This window comes from Pygocentrus nattereri, chromosome 7 (genome assembly GCF_015220715.1).
Source record: "Pygocentrus nattereri isolate fPygNat1 chromosome 7, fPygNat1.pri, whole genome shotgun sequence".
NCBI classification, from domain to species: Eukaryota; Metazoa; Chordata; class Actinopteri; order Characiformes; family Serrasalmidae; genus Pygocentrus; species Pygocentrus nattereri.
In genome coordinates, this window is record NC_051217.1 from 19,402,928 (window position 1) to 19,419,158 (window position 16,231).

At 39.0% G+C, this 16,231-nt stretch overlaps 1 protein-coding gene across 2 annotated transcripts in view; it reads left to right on the forward strand.

The window, feature by feature from the left end:
• sipa1l3 (signal-induced proliferation-associated 1 like 3) overlaps nucleotides 1-15,837 on the forward strand; it is a 159,905-nt gene extending 144,068 nt beyond the window's left edge. The window contains exons 14-23 of one of the 2 annotated variants that reach the window (XM_017708042.2): nucleotides 1,219-1,331; nucleotides 2,492-2,937; nucleotides 3,987-4,208; nucleotides 5,723-5,888; nucleotides 8,518-8,704; nucleotides 10,042-10,191; nucleotides 12,536-12,604; nucleotides 12,717-12,840; nucleotides 13,454-13,535; nucleotides 14,495-15,837. In XM_017708042.2, the coding sequence (XP_017563531.1) occupies nucleotides 1,219-1,331; nucleotides 2,492-2,937; nucleotides 3,987-4,208; nucleotides 5,723-5,888; nucleotides 8,518-8,704; nucleotides 10,042-10,191; nucleotides 12,536-12,604; nucleotides 12,717-12,840; nucleotides 13,454-13,535; nucleotides 14,495-14,638 (1,703 nt within the window). In that variant the 3' untranslated portion in view covers nucleotides 14,639-15,837. The remainder of the gene's footprint in view (nucleotides 1-1,218; nucleotides 1,332-2,491; nucleotides 2,938-3,986; nucleotides 4,209-5,722; nucleotides 5,889-8,517; nucleotides 8,705-10,041; nucleotides 10,192-12,535; nucleotides 12,605-12,716; nucleotides 12,841-13,453; nucleotides 13,536-14,494) is intronic. The other variant, XM_017708044.2, reaches the window with a different exon arrangement.
• Nucleotides 15,838-16,231: the final 394 nt, after the last annotated feature.

Below are 16,231 nucleotides of genomic sequence, written 5' to 3' on the forward strand. Positions count from 1 at the left end.
GAGAGGTGGTTAACCAAGTATTAACTTTACATAAGAAGCAAAAAACATCCGTTACTTTTAATGTGTCAATGCGAGCAGAATTTTTTTCCAGATCGGTGTGGGCCATTTGTTTTGGTCTGTTCATTTGGGAAGCTTACTTACAATGTAAAGGCCAACAGGCATTGTCAAAAACTGAAAAACAAAAAAGATGGAGATACAAGGTTTTGTTTCCAACAGCAGCTAGATAGATGTGTATGTATGTATGTGCACATCAAATGCAGCAAAACAACAGAATTAGCAGTGATTCTCAGCTTTACTTAACTGGGTTAGTTCTGCCCTCTGCTGGTTAGCTGACAGTATAGCAGTCTTCTATTTGCCCATAACATACACATCAGCTTTAGATTATTATTATCATTATTATTATTTACACTAAATAAAGATATAACATTATAACATAATCCAAATGTATTGATATTTTCATATCACTGAAAGACCTCATTATTCTAGTAAACTGAAAAGTTGTTTAAGCCTGTATTTATCTGTAGAGAAATACTATACAATGCTTTATGAGACCACACTTTTGACAGAGCATGAATGCATATATGTGTATAAGTTGGCTGTAGTGACAGATTTTCTGCATAAGTCAGTCATTGAGATGGGAACAAAGTCATTCTAAGTGGTAATTTAACGCGTACTGTTCCAGAGAATCTTGCTCACTCTTTTATTTATATATATATATATATACGGTGGTGGTGACAGGAACCAGGGGTTGTGTCTACACACAAATGTAGCCATTTTATTTACTGTCCAAAACTACCTGTGAACCTACACATCTAAACTATGTTTTTTAATAAAGTCAATGATGGTAAAACAGTGGTAAAAGTTTTCTTTAAGGACTATTTTGCATTGCAATGCCTGCATGTACTTGTCCACCATGATTAAGTTTACAAATACGTGTACAAAAATAAGTTATTGTCTCAAAACTATTATTAAACAATGTGTCTCAGGCTTCAGGCAATGTGTTTGTAACCATTTCATATATTAACTTTGTTTAGCATTAAACACTTCAGACGTCTGGTTCCTATCACCCCCACTGCGAACAATTCTGACTCTGAGTTTCTCTAGAACAGAGCATTTCACACCAAACCTCTGACATTTCCCTTTAAGCTGTCCTTGCTGTTTGTGTTTTTGTGTCTCTGCACAAATAGAGCTTTAATTTTTAATGTGCGTGTCATACAGAGCCCTTGTGGCACGTCCCAGCCTCGTCTCGGAGTGTGTCAGTGGGCGCAGCTCAGAGGCGTCAGACCCGTCAGGACAGTCAGGGGAAGGACTCTCCAAACCGACACTCAAAGGTCAGAGGTCAACCCCTTTACCATACGGCCACCGCCTGTTTGAAAACACCATCTGTTCATTAAGAACATTTAACACCTAAATGCACTGATTCTGTTTCCCCTGTAAGTGTGAGTGTACAGAGGGGGCTCTGCTGGTGCTCTTACAGTAACGCTGCACTTAAGTGTTTGTTTTAGATTTTTGTCTGTATCACTTGGTCATTTTTATCACTTGGTCATCTTTATCACTTGGTCATCTACTGTTTCTGTAAGTCATTCAGGACTAGAGCTTCAATCCAGGCTTGGAGTGTCAAACCAAGCTCACATACAGTCCAGGCACACTCTCCACCCAAGTCTGAGCCACTTTACAAGTTTACAATCTGAACTGGAGCCAGTCTAATCCTCCATCAGGAGACTGAAAAAAAATTGTATAGCAGCATCTGTTAAATTACCTTAACAGTGTCAAAGTATCAAGGAACAATGACCGCATTATCAAACAAATCAATTAACAACATTTTAAAAAGTAAAAACCTTTTAAATATGTAGTAGTAATTAATTTAATTTAAAATTTGTAAAGCAAATAACCGTCCTTACAAGGCAAAAAAATGTTATCATGAAATAATAATTCATAAACTAAGTGAGTTATTACGTAGTTTATGATCATTTAGAATAAATGGAACAGTTTAGAATAATTATTATTTCATTAACTAAATGAAATCAAACTATTTTCTGAGCAAATAGTCACAAAATACAGTTGTAATAAAATAAGAAGGAAGAAAGGAATAAAAAGAAAGCTGGAATGAAGACAGGGAAAAATGAACAGAAGAGAAGGAGAAAGAAGAAAGAAAAGAATGAAATGATGGCATGGATAAATGAAGAAAAACAAATAATGGAAGGAAAGATCTTTAGAGAAAAAAGATGGAGGCGATATTCACTTAAAGTTTAGCCTGACTGTTAATTTAATAACCGTTTAACAGAATTTTAATTAATTAATTAATTGCCTTCAATTAATTCCTTTATTTGGGTTCAGAAAAATAATTCACACTATAGATAAGAGCCAAAAGACTAAACTTTGTTTTTAAATGATCTCTCTCCTGCTCTCCCTCTCTCTTTCTCTCTCTCTCTCCCTCTCTCTCTCTCTCTCTCTCTCTCTCTCTCTCTCTCTCTCTTGCACTCTCTCTCAGGGTGAGGCGCAGTACTCTAGTCACTCCAGCAGTAACACTCTGTCCAGTAACGCCTCCAGTAGCCACAGTGATGAGCGCTGGTTTGACGGAGTTGGTGCTGGGGTCTCTGGAGTGCTGAGCGACCCCTGTGACCCTGACCCAGACCCCATGGGTAAGGGGGGCTCTAGCGACAGTGGAATCGATGGCTCCACGCTCTACACGCCCAGCCCCAGCACTAAAGCGGGTATGCTGAGCCGCAGCCTTGCCGGGACGCCCCATAAGAGCCTCCATGGCTCGGCCACCTACAGCGGCCTGCAAGAGCTCACCGCCCCAGCCCGGTCCACGGGAGAGGGGCGTCGGAGAGAGTCATCACCTGTCATACCCGCATCAGCCAATCAGAGCAAGAGCTACCGCACACGCACATTTCCCCCACCCGGGTCAGCCAGCGCAGAAAACTTCAAACCCAGGTGAGAAAAGAAAGAACGAGAGAAAAACTGTGCTTCATTTTATAGGGATCTTACCAGAGAATGTGCAGTGAGCAGAACTGCCACTCAATAATCTCTCCTGGGTTTGTAAGACACTAGAGGGCGCTCCTGAGATAGGCCTAAATGATGGGCTCCCTTAGAGCTTTGGTGCAAAATCTTAGTTTGGAAATTCTTAATTTAAAATGCAAATTTTCTATACATGAAACAGCATTGAATTTTCATACACTGCTGTTATATAGTCAGCTCTCAGTCGCAGTAACGCTAACCAGTCAGCTCTCAGTCGCAGTAACACCAACCAATCAGCTCTCAGTCGCAGTAATGCCAACCAATCAGCTCTCAGTCGCAGTAATGCCAACCAATCAGCTCTCAGTCACAGTAATGCCAACCAATCAGCTCTCAGTCACAGTAATGCCAACCAATCAGCTCTCAGTCGCAGTAATGATGTAATCCACTAAAGTCTACTACACTACATGATGTGTTTCAGTGTTCAGTGCACAGACGTAGTAGAATCCCCCCTCATACAGACAGATGAGGGGTGGTTTCAGGCCCCACTGTCAAGGATTAAAGGATTGGTAGTGTTTCAGACAAGACTTAGGCTCAGGTCATCAGTCTGCAAAAAGGCATCAGCCTGCACTGGACTCACGCTCTTTATACTGACCACACACGCTGTAAGCAACAGCGCAGGAGCATGACTTCAAGAAGAGAGAGCCGGTGAGCTTGGATGAGTGAATGAATGAGTGGATAAACAGATAAACTGTGCTGTGGATTAGGACGTGATGAAATGAATGAGTATAGCTGTACTTAAAATAAATAAATAAGCATTGCACAGAGGATGTATTGCATAAGGACCGCATTTACAGTCACTGTTTATTTAGTTTGTAGCTCTGATTTATGTGATGATGTGAAGCAGTAGTGCAGGCTGTGCTTTAGCCTGCTGAGATTATTTAAGATTTGAGGATTATGCTTTGATTCCTGCGACCAGCTGGCAAATATATATGTATATTTCTGTGTGTCTGCATGTACGTGCGTAGAGCGTGCTACACCCCGCAGGGCTACAAGTCCCCTGCTGTGACTGATAAGCCCAGAGCATTCAGAGCCTCCACGGCCACGCCTACTTCAGGCTCTGCCCAGCTCTCCACGTCCGCCCCCAAATCTTTTTACGGTAAAAGCAAGCAGAGTGCGTGGAACCAGGAGGAATCCGCCATGGCCACCATCACCTCTACCTCCAGCAGCTCGGATGGCAACAGCAGCAAGTGCGTATGAGTGCGGTTTTTGTGTGCTTTTCACCTTTTTGAACTCAGGCTGACACTCACATTGATTCGTTTCTATTGCAGTTCTTTAGGAAGCGATTCCATGAATTCTCACCGTGATTGTTTGTTTTGATTATTTTGGTATGATATAGAATTATTATTAAAAATATACTGAATCGGTGGGTAGCGCTGTCGCCTCACAGCAAGGAGGGCCTGGGTTCGATTCCCCGGCCGGGCGTCCTCTCTGTGTGGAGTTTGTGTGTTTCCTCCAGGTTCTCCGGTTTCCTCCCACAATCCAAAGACATGCAGTCAGGCCAATTGGACATGTTACATTGCCCCTAGGTGCGAGTGTGTGAGTGAATGTGTCTGTCTGTCTGCCCTGCGATGGACTGGCGACCTAAAGTGGACTATCCAAATAAAGTGTTTCAGCCGTTTGTGTTACAGATAGAACCAAAAAGCTGTCACAGTATCAGCATCGTTTTCAGTATATTTACCAGATTCATCTGAATGTGGTTTTGTTCCAGCCAGTCATTTCACAGTTCCCCTTGTTTGCGGAATTGTATTCTGTTAGTTTCTGGCGAATTCCAGCTTGTTTAGTTGTCCCTCTGTCACAACTGCTGACCTTGGATGTTATCTAAAATATCGACAGTGTGAATAACGAAGAACAGATGATTAAACTTACACATCAGCTAGAATCTTGCAGATGTGGCTGAAAACTAGGGGTAACTGAACTGCATTGATTTTGGATTATATTAAAGAATAAATTGGAATAGATTATAAAATATAATAGAATATCCTACAACAGAAGTTGTACACTGTAGTTCTGACAACGCTGAAGCTTTCTGTTTGTGCTGTTACAACAAATAAAACTTTTCTTTTTTTCACCATAACTGTATGAAAAAGTTTGGGCGCCCCTGGTCATTGTTGATTGTCTAAATGTAAACATGTTTACATCCTCCATCCTCTACAGAGAACACACCTCTGCACATTTTAATGCATAATTACTGTTTATTTGCTGTTTATGTAGTGTTTACTGTAATTTACTGGAGGTGTGTATGTATGTATACATATATATATATATATATATATGTGTGTGTGTGTGTGTGTGTATATCTTTTATCTCCATTTTTGTCATTTTTCACTGTCTGTCATAATTTGAAAATACCTGTTGTCTTTTATATTGTATGTAAATTTCATGATGAATGGACCAACACAAATGACCCAAAATTACTTGTAAAAAAAGTCTGGTTCCATTGACTTGCATTGAAAGTAAAGTAGTTTTTTTTTGCTTCTGCTGTAAAGTTACCATTTCGGAGATACAAGGTTTTGCTCCGACAACAGCAACATATTAAAATGCAGTTTGTTCCATGCAGATGATCGGTTTTCACTTTTGAACTTTTCACTTAGAAAATCAGCAAAAACAGTTCAGTTAAAAAACTGCTGCATATGACTGTATATTGATCAGTTCAGTTGTTTCACAGATGTTATTTGTCTTTTTGTCTCCTGTGTGTGGGCAGGCAGGTGGATATGAACAGTAAGAACGTTTTTGGGCAGCCACGTCTCCGAGCCTCTCTGAGGGACCTGCGCTCTCCTCGCCGACCCGCACACAAGAGCACCATCGAGGACGACTTGAAAAAACTCATCATCATGGACAATCCTGTAGACACACCACAGCAAGACTCTGTGAGTGCACACATGAACACAGATATTATTCTGAAGAGACACCAGAGAGAGAGAGAGACGAGTCTGCTCACATTCTCATGTTTACTGATAAACCAACAAAGCATAAAGGGGTTATAATTAGTGATGCACAGATATTCAGATATCCACTAATTATGATTATTTAGAAAAGCTCATTAGCATCGATTCATCACATTGTTCTCACTTAAAAAGTCGTACACAAGGTGAAACTTACATATTTGTCATATAAGTGACAAGTCTTCATGATCAATACGACATAAATACGTTTTATTCTATTTATTTTTACAGTGAAATAAATGGCTTTAAAATGTCATTCGACATGATCATGTGATGCTTAATTGGTGCTCTGATTGGCTGTTTTAAGAAACTTGTTTCATGAAGTTGAGACATTTTAACAGTTGCAGCTGAGTTTCACATGAGTAGCAGGACACTTTACGTTGTGCAACTCAAGTGCAATTTAGGTTCCTGTAGGTTTTAAGCAATTAATGCTACATGAAAGTTTCAGTATGTGAAGCCAGCTTTAAAGTGTACATTTGTGTAGGATGTAGTTTGTATTTTCACAACCAACATTCTCAAAAAGCAGCTTTACAGGGGTTGGATTAAGGTATTTAATGCTAACAAACTAATAGAATTAAAATGTTGCAATATTATAGCGTGAGCAACCAAAGAAACCATCATATTATCTTATTATCATATTAGTTTAATGTCGTTTCAATGTTTCATGGTCCTTCTTACATAACAAGCATAAAATTCACTCAGTTTGCTGATGTCTCAGACCTAGCTACCTGAATAAGTTAAGATGGAACAGAAAAATTCCATCAAGAAGCTGGTGAATCTCTGACTTCAGCTTCATATCACTGAAGAATTAGGGGTGGGCGATGGTAAATAATTATCACATCCCCCTTTTGAATTCATATGATGCCCTAAATGTAAGCAGTGAGAAGCTTAACTTTCCCCTGCTCTGCTGTCACTGCAGACGGGCAGGGTCGCCTACAGGGCAGCGCTAGTAGCTGTTAATGATGCTCTTTTTATTTGATTGTTGATTCTGATTGTAGACTACTTTGTGTGTATGGGGAATATTTTTCTTCACTAATAAAACTTAGTGTATTTTGTAGGATGTGTAGGCATGTTGTCAACTTTGCAAATTTTCTTAAATTTTTTCTTTTTTGTTGCATTTTTTAAAGCGCATAGTCAGTGCTGACCATCTGTAGTTTTTAAGTAATCAGCTAGTGATTCAAATATAATATTAAATGTTTGTCAATTAGTGTGATTAACATTTAGTATTTCTATTAATATCAATTATAGGACAAATGAGTTATTATCTACACATTATCTACATTGTTTATTCAAAATACACAAAAACTTCAACAGTATAGTATAAGCCCTTGTAGTTGATCTTGAATATTACATGAACATAGAAATATTTAAAATATACAGTACTGTGCGAAAGCACCCGAGACAAAAATCTATTTGTGTAGGATTTGTTTATTTGCTGAGAAAAGTGTAAATATTTGAATAAACAAAATTTGTAGAATATTAATAATGATTTTATATATATATATAAAATATATATAAAATAAATAGTGATTTTCTGGATGTTCGTCTGTTTGTTTACCCATTTTCAAACCTCTCCTCGAGGAAGCCCAGCATTATATGTCGTTAAAAAGCAGCTCCTGGTTTGACCAATCAGTGCTTCAGTAAATTGTGTTCATGATGTAATTGATGATATTAACAAGTCTCTGTGGCGGCTATGAAGGTGTCAAGGAAAAATATGGACCCAAGAAATTCTTGTTACTTTTTATTGTTTTTATATTAAGTTGAATTATGAATGTGATTTTATTCTAATGTATATTGTGATAAACTCCCTGCTGAGGTAAATTGTTTAAAAAATTGCTTAGATGCCTAAAACTTTCACACAGTACTGTAAATGTCCCAAGGAGCTCAGTCTTTTAAACCTACCTGTCTGCTTGAACACCTGGCATCCTGTCTTTGCTGTTTCGTTTCTGATCTGCTGAACTGACGTTAAGTGTTTATACTGGCTGAACTGCAGTTAGTTGTTTGGTGATATGACTGGTGTGGAATTGTGTAGAACTGTGGTGTAACTGCTGGCCCATAGAGTGATGTTGGGATAGGAGAGTTGCATTGCATGCTAGGGGCTGTAGTGCAGCGCATTGTGAAACGGGCGAATATTAGCAGAAAATTACAATACATTTGCAGGCCGGAGAGGACTGTGTCCTGGGCCCAGATTATTTTGTATTTGACACATGGGTGCTAGAGCATGCATGTCAAACTGGGGACCTTTTGGGCCAAAGTGCTGCGGAGATCAGCATTTGCCTTCATACCATGCTCGAAATTCAGTTCATGATGGCTTTGATACTTAGCCAATGAGCTGAATCAGATGTGTTTAATGAGGCATTGTGCTGAAATTTGCAGTGTTTTGGCCCATGAGGACTGGAACATGACGTGGCGCATGTGAGGTAGAGAGTAGCACTGTAACTGACATACATACAAACACCCTGAGTCAGATACAATAAAAAACACCTGTAAGAAAGGAGCTACGGACTAATCGTGGCACTGTTGTTTGTGTTACTCTGTTTGGTGTGTGCTGTAGTCTCCTCGGAGGACTCTGCAGCGCACCTTCTCAGATGAGAGTTTGTGTAGCGGACGGAGAGATTCCAGCTACGCCAGCACGCCACTGTTTGATGGACAGACTCCACCCGGTGACCTGCTCTTTACCTGCACGCTGCCCACCCGTCGCCATGGCAACAACCATGGAGCCCTTCTGCCCAGTAAGAAAGGTAGGAGTCACATGTGAAACATGACACTTATTCTCGGCTGTTATTTTTTGCTATCCGGTGTTGTCTAGAGGAGGATGGGTTCCCCTTTTGAGCCTTGGTTCCTCTCAAGGTTTCTTCTTCTTGCTCTGAGGGAGTTTTTCCTTGCCACTGTCGCCATTGGCGACACTGATGGAGGCTCAGACCCAGGTTTTTCTGTAAAGCTGCTTTGTGACCACACCTGTTGTAAAAAGCGTAATATAAATAAAATTTGACTTAACGACAAATATTATGGAAAGCTGTTAAGCTTGTAAGATAAGAGAACGTCTGCTGTTCTGTCACATTACAGACTGGTTTAAAGCTGAAACTGGTTACAGTGTCAAAGCACTAGCAACATAAATGCTGGCTAAATGTTAGGAAAGCTGGCAGATACAATGTAAGTAATGTCTTAATGTAAGTTATCACTTACTTTTACTGTTGGGAAAAAAATTCTTAAAACAGCTGTTGTTTCAGGCTGATTACAAATCTACTTACATTACTATTATTACCCTTGTGTAATTACATGAAAGAAAATAGGCTGTCACGACTACTAAGATACACTTGTGTAATTACATGAGGCAAAACTGAAGTTGATACACATGTAATTACATAAGGTGTTCTTCTGTAACAGTGACTAAATCATTAGTAGTTACATTGTTGCTGCATATGTTGTTCACATTTAACTACATGGATATTAGAGATACTTAATATAAAGTGGGGCCGAAAAATGCTGTTTGATGCAGTATATAAGCACTGTTCATGCACCATTCAGTCCATACAATCTGTAAATGGAAACTCACCTGCAAAAATGGCCCATTTGGACTTCAGTGTTTTTTGTGATGTCATAAAAATATGTTTACATATTTACACTGAAGATATAGGGAGTGCTTCAGTGTTGTTTTTTTTTTTTTTTGGAATGAAGTGCAATACAGTGCAGCCAATCAGAACAAAGCTCATTTACATATGTCAGTCTTAAAGGTACAGTACCAACAACAGCCTGTTTAGTTCTAAGGGATGAAGAGGGGCTGGAAAATAGTTTGCTGAAAAATCTAATTCACCCAAAATGTATTCAGTTAGCCAACACATGTTTGGTATCTAAAGCCAGTCAAGCCAGTATGACGTCAATTAGCACAGGGCAAACTGCACACCTAAATCATAAACTGTGTGGAGTTAAATAATCTTTTATAGCCTATATGGTTTCTCACACTTTATGACACACTTTTACTACTAAAACAGACAACCTCTTATACAGTGCAAGAAGCTACATAAGCTATTCAGAAAGATGACATTCGTAACGCTCTGCTATTCTGTCTGTGTGTCAGTGCCCTTGTCTGCGTCGGAGGTCTCTCTGACGGAGGTGAGGGATAAGGTGCCCCCCCTACGGAGACTGGACCCTGGCCTAATGCCCCTGCCGGACACTGCAGCCGGCCTGGAATGGTCTAGCCTGGTCAACGCTGCCAAAGCCTACGAGGGTGAGTGCCATAGTGTCGAGGAGAGATTTACCGTTTTTTTGTTTTGTTTGTTTGTTTTGATTTTTTTTTTCTTTGAGGTTTCTGCTCACCTCCTGAAACTCTAGCCATATTATTTAGTTATTAATATAAGGCTTTTGACCTGGTTACTGCTTTGTATTTTTGAATAAATACTATGGTTTGTAGTGAATTATGTAGTGAAATATGATGCATGTTACAAAAGCATGCTTGTCTGCTTTATTACCTGACACTAATGGAGAATGATTTGAGGAAACCACCGACTAAACATGCAAACAGAACACACACACACACAACACAACTTGATTTTGTACAAAGTCAAGAGTGGGGTCATACATATATCAGACAAGTATTATATATACGATACTGTGCAAAAGTTTCAGGCATGTGAGAGAATTTATCTGAGCAGTTTATTAGCTATTAGCTACACAAATAGTATTATTACAGTAAGTAGTCATGTGCATCACGTGTGTGTGTGTGTTTGTGTGTGTGTGTGTGTGTGTGTATATATATATATATATATATATATATATATATATATATATATATATATATATATATATATATATATAAAGCTGCTATCTCGTTTTGGTCCGTTTCTTTTGGGTTGTTTATCATGAAATTTACACACAATGTAAAAGGCAATAGGTGTTTTCAGATTGTCAAAAGCTGAAAAATGATAAAAATGGAGATACAAGGTTTTGTTCCAACAGCTGCGATATGTAAAGTACAAAGTATTTGCCTTCAAATGTACTTAAATATCAAAAGTAAAAGTACTAAAAGATTAATTATGGCTCTGATGTCCTGTTATCATTTTTATAACAAGACTCACTTCATTAACTCATTTTAGGTGAAAGTCCTCCAGTGTCTCTCTTGGTAAACCAGTCTTTTAATAGAACGTCATTAATTAGTGACGCTGACGTCTATTAAAATGATCATAAGCACAAAACACTGAAGGTAAACAGTTTCCATCAGGGAGAACCGAGTGGCTCTGAAATCACTTTTACAAACAAGCAAAGTTTCAGTTTCAGATTTATTTACAACTTAGTTCCAAGTTTAAGTTTAATAAAAACTGGCTTTAAACTCAGGATCACAAATGAGCTCCTTTACTATGTTGATCTGTAGGTCTCTGTTCATAAACATAAACCAGCCCAAACTAATTTACTATAAAATGAAATGGTGTTTGTATAAATTCAGTAAAAAGCCACATCAGTCACGACTGCATATGTGGACATATTTCTATATTGTGCTCTATTTACACAAAGTTAGGTTAGATCATCATTTATGTTGAACTGACTCTCCCAAAATTTTACGCTGCTGCGCTGATGTTGAACCGTGTGCTGCACTGGGTCGGTATGACCAACAGGTCAAAACAAGCTCTAAACAAAGTGACCGCTGTGCCCTGATTGGTGCTCTTGCTTTGCACTTCTTTCATTTTGACATGTTATGATTTTATACACACAGAAACCAAAAGGAATAACAGATTTCTAAAAATGTAGTGGAGGAAAAAATAAGATATTACTTTGAAATGGAGTGGAGTGAAAGTAAAAATTCTCCTAAAATGGAAAAACTTCAGTACAGACACACGAAAAACTACTTAGCATGCACATATATATAAATATATATACGTGCAGTAATGTCCCATAGATGCAGTAAGTGTTTAAATAAACACAAATCATGTAAATGATGTAATCATTTCCAAACCACTGCCCAAAGCATCCAGTATTCTTTGTAGTTATCTGACTCAAATAATACTTAAATATTAAATTCAGGAGTGCTATTGGCAGATCTGAGCAAAGCTGAGTGAATTATTTTTGTTTGCATTTATTCTTAATATAAATGTTGTGGGGGTTTTTTTCCAAAAAGACACGTTTTAATTCAATTTTTGTAGTTTGTTTTGATTTTAAACAAGTTGCACAGTATTGTACTTGTAGGAAACAATATCAAATAACATGTCCTCTATGTTTTACACATATTTATCTATACATTTGGTCCAAAGAAAAGCAAGTATCTCCAAAATAGTTTACAGGAGAAGGAAAAAAACACTTACAGTTTAATGTGAGGTTTTATTTTAAGTGATTTTGAAGCATTTCTATCATCGTGAAATTGTAACTCAGCATAAAGGACAGCTGGTGTGTTGAAAATATAAATATCTTGTTGACAAATAAAAATTGACAAAAATGGAGATACATGGTTTTCTTTGGACAGCAACGATATAATCTGCTTATTTATCATTTTCCTGTAAAGTTTGGCTCTAAAAATGTGAAAATGTACAAAGCACAAACATGCACACACAGACTCATCTTTGCTCTGTATTCCACAACCACAGAAGGGTGTTTTGGGCCCCAGCTGACCTCTGACCCTGAGCCTCAAGTCCAGACAGAGGCCTCGAGTTTAGGTACATGGCACCCATTTAGGCACCATTCTTAGGGATGACAGAACATGAGACATATTTTAGTAGTTTTGTCTTTTATTTAACCTGCGTTTATGTTTTGTGTGTGTGTTAACAGTACAAAGAGCTGTGTCTCTCTTTTCGCTGTCTGAGCCTCATGGAGGAGCTGAGCTGAGACCTGTTATAAGCCCAGTTCACTTCCACACTCCCCAAACACCTCGCACCACGCCCACCATCAGCAGGTAATCACAGACCTCTCAAACAGTCTTTATATCAGATGCTCAAATAAGGATTGGACCAGGATTGTAGTTCAGGGGCACTCTGGCCAAAAAGTGAAAAAATATAAGCTTCATATTTTGTAAACAGTCACTAGAATGAGATTTTCCTGGTGTAAAGATTACATTTCCTTCTGATGATGCATCTTGAAGGTGGGAAGATCTTTTGAAAAACTACAACTACTTGAGGGTGAGCTGTTCAACCCCCCTTTTATTAGATAGTACATCAGTGGCTACACTGGAAGTCAGGGTCTCTATTATTGGAGGGTCCCAATGGGTGTTTGACATATTTGTGTAATGCATGCTGGGAATTGTAGTGAAAGAACACTGATAGTCAAAGACAAAAAAAATGCAAAATTGTGAATTCTGTTAAAAGGAGAGATACAATGCTGTGCTGCAAAATACTACAAAACCGACAAATGACATATTAAACTCCACTTTTTGGACGGAGTGCCCCTTTAACCTCACACCTTTAACAGTAAATCTGATTATATCGCTTGTTGGGAATTGTTGTAAGAATATAGAGTGTTTTAAGTTCTATATTTGTGTGTGTGTGTGTGTGTGTGTGTGTGTGTGTTAGTGATGAGCTTCCAGGCGACTTGTCCGGTCGTCTGTATCATCTGGAGGTGATGCTGAAGCAGCTCAATAATGACCTGGAGAAGGTGAGCACTTACAGTCCTCCTCTCACTGGCTTAATAAGCTTTAGTCTCACTGCATTCACTTGTATACCAACTTTGCTACTTGACCCTAAAGATGGCCATTTTAACTATTTAATACACACACACATACACTCACCGACTACTTTATTAGGTATAATTGGTTCAATTGCTTGTTAACACAAATAGCTAATCAACCAATCACATGGCCACAACTCAATGCATTTAGGCATGTAGAGGTGGTCAAGGGAACTTGCTGAAGTGCAGACCGAGCATCAGAACGGGGAAGAAAGGGGATTTAAGTGACTTTGAACGTGGCATGGTTGTTGGTGCCAGACGGGCTGGTCTGAGTATTTCAGAAACTGCTGATCTACTGGGATTTTCACACACGACCATCTCTAGGGTTTACAGAGAACGGTCCAAAAAAGAGAAAATATCCAGTGAGCAGCAGTTGAGTGGACGAAAATGCCTTGTTGATGTGAGGTCAGAGGAGAATGGGCAGACTGGTTCCAGATGATAGAAAGGCAACAGTAACTCAAATAACCAACCAAAATCTCTGATGAATGTTTCCAACACCTTGGTGAAAGTATGACATGAAGAATTAAGGCAGTTCTGAAGGCAAAAGGGGGTCCAACCGTTTACTAGCAAGTACCTAATAAAGTGGCCGGTGAGTGTACATACAGTATCGCACAAAAGTGAGTACACCCCTCCCGTTTCTGCAAATATTTTATTGTATCTTTTCATGGGACAAACAACATTATAGAAATGAAACTTCGATATAATTTAAAGTAGTCAGTGTGCAGCTTGTGTAGCAGTGTAGATTTACTGTCCTCTTAAAATAATATATATACAGTGTATATATACATATATAATAGTTCTGCAAGATATTACACAGTTTCCTTCGTTGTTTTATTCCAAACGTGGCTTATTCAAGTGTAACTTCCTTCCTGCCCTGCCCTTCTCAGGAGAAGCAGGACAAGGTGGCTCTTTTGGCTGAGATGGCTCACCTGAGGGAGAACAATCAGCGCCTGCAGGAGGAGTCCCACTCCGCCAGCGAGCAGCTCCGCAAGTTCAGCCAGCTGCTCTCCTCCAACACAGACAGAAAGTGACCTCTATCCCTCTCTCACAACGAGGAGAGAAAGCTTGGTAACTCGGGGCGGGGCTTATGGAGGACGCCCGTGTTTTAATCCTGTGCCTGTCCCTTTGCTACTGTGGTATATTTTTGTACCAGCTGTTCAGAAAAAAACTGACCTTGATCTCTCCACTCTCCACGACCAAACCTGACTGAGCAGGGAGAGTGTAAGGAATAAAGGAGAAGGAAGGAAAGCAGCGAGAAGGACAAATTTGGGCTTGAGGTCTTTAACTGGACAAGGTAAAACAAAAAAGTGGACATTTTGATGATTTTTTTTTTTTGTTTAGTTTTTTTTTCTCCAAAATAACCATATGAAAAAAAGCCCTTGTTGACGGGAGCACCATGAACACATTCCCTACGGAGCTTTTTCCCCGCTGTTGCGTTAGCCTATTTTTGTAATGGACTCGTCTTAAAAACGCTCAGAGGACACCAAACTTGAGCCAGTCGAACTGAGAGACATTTGCATTCAGAGAGGCCTATTACTGTACATTCAGCTCTACAGCCAAAAAGAGTGAGAGATTTGGATTGGGTCCTGTCTTGAGACTACATTTCCCAGCATGCAGCACTATGGAGCATGCCAAGGGGGAAAAAAATAAAACACGGTACTGTAGTTTGAAAGTTAGGTACAATTCTTTTGGACTGACTCATAGATTATATATATATATATATATATATATAATATATATATATATATATATATATATATGCTGATATGCTGTTTTAAATATAAAAGATGACATTAGTCGGTGAAGGTACATGGAATACTCGAAGCTAAGGTTGTAATTTAATGTTCTTTTTTAACACATTGACTTCTCGTCACAAGAAACAGTCTGTCATCGTAATGTCCTGCAGATCCTACTTTGGCAGTGCTGCTGTCTACCTAATTGCTAAATCCTTAAATAACGTGCTGTAGTTAATGATTACGGACAGATTCTTCTTTCTGTCAGTACTTTGGACTGTTGTTCATACCAGTATCTCCATCTGTACCCATGTACATATTTCAGTGACCAGAACTCACGAGTATGTGTGATTTTAGACTCCTGCAGACAGAGTAAAACAACACTATTGCACAGAAATATCGTCATCCATCTCCACTCAAAGTGACGCCGCCACTACTGTCGAACAGTTTACTGTAAAAGACACGACCAATTATAGCAACTGCTCCTATAACTGTGATGCTGATCTCAAGTTTTTTGACTATTTGTGTGAATGTGTGTTAGCGTGAGTGTGTGTACGCATGTGCGCGGTCATTTTCTGGTACTGAAGTGACCAGGCCGCAGAACAGGAAATAGCATTTTCCCTCTCAGTATGTTTTGGCATAGCACTGTGTATAAACTCTGGCCCCGATGTTTCAATGTTTCTAACGCACCCTTGTTAAAAAAAACTAAAGCCACCATGTGGGACGTTTCATTACTATATTAGCTCAAGTGAAGTTTGGTAGATGATGAGTCAACATAAATATAGAGTTAAGCAGCAGAACTTGCCCAGAAATCACTGCAATTCCTTTAAAGCCAGAAAAATGATAACAAAGCTGTTTTCAAGTCAGAGCAATAAAATACTTTATATTTTA